This window comes from Etheostoma cragini, chromosome 24, assembly GCF_013103735.1.
Source record: "Etheostoma cragini isolate CJK2018 chromosome 24, CSU_Ecrag_1.0, whole genome shotgun sequence".
NCBI lineage: Eukaryota > Metazoa > Chordata > Actinopteri > Perciformes > Percidae > Etheostoma > Etheostoma cragini.
This window is the reverse complement of record NC_048430.1, coordinates 12566149-12570015: the sequence shown is the minus strand read 5'-3', so window position 1 is coordinate 12570015 and position 3867 is coordinate 12566149. Positions and strand designations below refer to the sequence as shown.

The window sequence follows — 3867 nt, the reverse complement described above, 5'->3', positions numbered from 1 at the left end:
CCCCCCCCCCCCCCCCAGACCTTCACCCCCCCAGACAGGGGATTTTTGTCCCGGCAAGAAACCCGGCCGGCACCGTTACGCTTCCAACTTTCAAAAACATCCACAAGTTCACAACTAACCTCTTCCCCAACACACATTTTAAAAACAGCTATTAGAAATCTTTTTTAAGATTCCAAAATGCTGGAGTTGGGGCTGCAAAATGCGACGCATTTACGCACAGTGTGTCCCCGGATAACGGTCCCCTATCCCTGCGTAAAAAAAGGAGCAAAGGCAGAAATGCGCACCAGCCGCGGCGGACCTTCACACACACCCCGAACCGCAGTGGAAGCCTTCAAACCCAGGCGTACATCCAAAGATATCGCCCCCCCCCACTCCCCAAACACACACACAAAACACCCTCCACCCCCAGACCGACTGCTTGGTTAGTCTCTCCCGTGATTTTCTTACCGTTTTTCCGTCTCGGGTTGGCTTGTTTTCGCCTCTTACACCTGGGGCCATCCGCCATGATCTCTTGCTTCATTGATAAGTGTGTGTGTGGAGGGGAGGGGGGGGATCAGATGGCAGCTCGCATGGGCTCGATTCCTTGATTTCAGCTTGATATCTGACGGGAAACACACACACACACACACACACACACACACAGCAACACCAACAATGTGGGTATTAGCGAGGAGATCCACTTGCGCCGAACGCGTGACAAGAAACAGCAAATGGAACTTGGATGGGGGGACAGATTGTAAAACAGAAAAAGAAAAAAAAGAGAGCCGTGCTTGGGTGAAAGTATGAGAAGCAGCTGCGAGGGCATCCATGGCGATATCATTTTCAGACATTAAAGAGCAAAACGAGGAGGAAGGGAATTGTAATTTCTCTTATTAGGCAAAAAAACCTCAATTCCTTCTTTTATTACGCCAATGGAAACTGACCCGAAAGCATCCATTGTCTGGCTATATCATTCAGAAAAGTTCCATAAAGCCGGGTTTGTGTTTTGCTTCACTTTTTAGGAACATCCATCTTTTCAAGCCTACTTAGTCTATTTCCATTCAAATGTCCAATTGCAGGGTTTGTTTGCGTTTTTGTGTGTGGCGTTCTCAGTCCGGGTTGGAAAACCCGAAGGTCGGACTCGGGTTAATAGCCTAAATCCCATTTCTGTCATATATTTTGAAGGGTCAGATCCGGAGCTTTCGCGTTATGGACGGACAAGCGACACTGTCGAGCCTCGAACAGCTTTTTGGACTAAAGCCTCGTCTGGTCTGGCCTCATCCAAAGTCACAGAACTTCAATAACCATTTGGTTTTCGCCTGACAGAATTGCAATTTTAGCTTGTTCTTTTTTTTTAATAAACTGAATCCGCAGCCCTCCTTGTCGACAGTTAATATATAACAGATGGGGAATAATTGTTAAAATGGGCCAAAAGGACTCTGGACTGTAAGGGAGGGAACTAAATAAAATCTTAAAAGGCATAAATGGCACATAAACAAAAGCGATAAGGCTCAAATCGCCTGTGTGTGTGTGTGTGTGTGTGTGTGTGTGTGGGATGTTCGGATCGCCAGCTCATTTATCAGCGCAAATACCGTTATTAGGATTAAGTGAATATTGACAAGACGGTTTTGGTTTGTTTAGGTAACTTGGACGTTTAGCTCAGTGATATAGACGGATGTAAAATACAAGCTGAAGAGACTAAAAGAAGGAAAAACCGGGATGCATGTTGTCCTTTTTTCCTCCAAATGGATAGCGGTGTGCAGCGCCAAAGTCCCCGCAAAAAGGCACCTTCCCCCGGCTGTCAGGAACCCACTGGACGCCGCTGAGTCGCGGAGGTAAAAAAAAAAAAAAAAAAAATAAAAATGAAAGGTTTGGGGGGAAAAAGAAGAAAAAAAAGCTCAAAACAAACGCACCTAATTCCACCTGCGCAGGTAAAGGCAAAGTTAAGCTCCAACTCTGACGCGGGGCGCGCGGAAGTTTATTGTCCAACATTTTCGGCGACAAAACGCCAGAAATAATAACAGCTACTAGTAAAAAAAAAAAATAAAAGGAAAAAATGCACAAAGTGAGGAGCCAACGTACCTTGCGTTTTTAGTTTTTAAAGAAGGTGTCTTGCTTGGATATAGGAGTCGCGAGGAGGGATGATACTGCAGCGCGCGGTCGGTGAGCGGATCCTTTCCACCGGTGATAATAAAGCCTTAGAAATAAAGCCTTAGAAATAGTTTGGGAGGGAGGGAGGGACCGCTATTCCTGCTAGGGCAGGTTTACAACTGATGTCTTACACCCACTCCAGGAAACAAACCTGGGTAGGGACTGACGTGTTACGCCTCTTCTAATGACATTTTTTTTCTTTCCACCTCCTTTTCTTCGCCGTGCAACACAGAGGAAGAAGCCCCCTGAAACGCACGCCACCTATCTTCACGGGAGGGGATAATTGAGGAGAGCCAAACGTGAGCATCTTCTGGGTTGAACGTGAAGTTTTCTCTCTCTCTCTCTCTCTCTCTCCCCCTCCCTCGCTCTCTCCATCTCTTCTCTTTTTGAGGGAAACCAACTATGTCGGGCTTCGGCGCGGAGCGAAGAGCACGCGACACTGGGCTTTTTCTTCTCTTTCTCCATGCGAATGTGTGTGTTAGTGTGTGTTAGTGTAGAAAAGAGGGGGAAACTTGGAGCGCGTCCACACCGGCCCACCATCATGTAAGGATTTTTTTTTGTCTGTATATATATACACATATATATAATATATATATATATTTCCTATATCCAGCCCGTTTAATTTGCAGGAATAGCAAATCTTTTCTTCATTATTGTAATTGGCTGCGACTGCAAAAGATTTGGGGATGCTCGGCTTTGTATCTACGCTGCAAAAAATATCCGCATGGACATTATTATTTAGTTCTAACCTTGTTGTTGTTGTGTGTGTGTGTGTTTGTGTGTGCGTGTCCCGTCACGCACGGACGTGTTGTCACAGTGGGCATGATTCACTGCATGTCAAGAGTTACAGTGCATGTGCTGTAATGGGACGCCACTTGTGTGTGTGTTTTAGGGAATTATTGGGAGAAAAAATAAGAAAAAAAAAGATTTTTGGGGACATGATTGGCTGATTTTGTGTCCTCGGCTTCTGTGGGGGGAATTAAGATTGTAAAGGTAAAAAACAACAACAACAACTGACTTTAGAAGGACTTCTTGTTGGTTTTTAAATCCTTGTCTTATGTACCTGCCTCAGGTACACCACTGCCTTTGTCTGCATGTTAAATCCACGTACAGTCACATTTTGGAGGAGTAATTGTAATTATTATTATTTGCATGTGCTTCTTAGTCCAGTCCCCAATTGCAGCTCCCATAACGAAAACCAACCAAAGTGAATTATGGGAGATCAGACAGCTTGCACAAAGTGCAGCAGTGACAAGAGATGGCTGCAGCCTCTGCCTCGGCAGCAGTGTTCCAATGATAGGCCACTAAAGGAGCTGGGGGAAAAATACCATAAAATACCATAAAGTACAATAAAGTGACGGTAAAGTTACTACAGAGAGCAGCAGCCGTACTGCGAGTCCCTGCAGGAATATTACAGGACCGTCGCCGGGGGTCTTCCAGGATTATTACAGGGATTCGGGGTTTTTCTCCCTGTCCCGGACTCCACTTTAACAGGATGAATCTCACAATTATTACAGAAGTCAACCATCTCAGCCAGGTCTGACTTGCCAGAGAGAGAGAGAGAGAGAGAGAGAGAGAGAGAGAGAGAGAGAGAGAGATGGAAGCTCCACCTTTGCTGCTCTGTGATTGGTTATGTAAATAAAGCATTATTTTGTGTCCTGTCTGTCCTCCTGCAGTTCGCCACTGTATGGCTAATTAAATCATCAATCAAGGGGCTGAACTGGTTGCTGCCCCCCC

The 3867-nt window shown here is 45.6% G+C and overlaps 1 protein-coding gene across 1 annotated transcript in view; it reads right to left on the bottom strand.

The window, feature by feature from the left end:
• zeb2b (zinc finger E-box binding homeobox 2b) overlaps nucleotides 1-2497 on the bottom strand; it is an 80697-nt gene extending 78200 nt beyond the window's left edge. Inside the window, exons 1-2 of the mRNA XM_034864986.1 lie at nucleotides 2062-2497; nucleotides 448-601 (exon numbers count right to left, since the gene is read on the bottom strand). Coding sequence (XP_034720877.1) covers nucleotides 448-520 — 73 coding nt within the window. The 5' untranslated portion in view covers nucleotides 521-601; nucleotides 2062-2497. The remainder of the gene's footprint in view (nucleotides 1-447; nucleotides 602-2061) is intronic.
• Between the last annotated feature and the right edge of the window lie 1370 nt (nucleotides 2498-3867).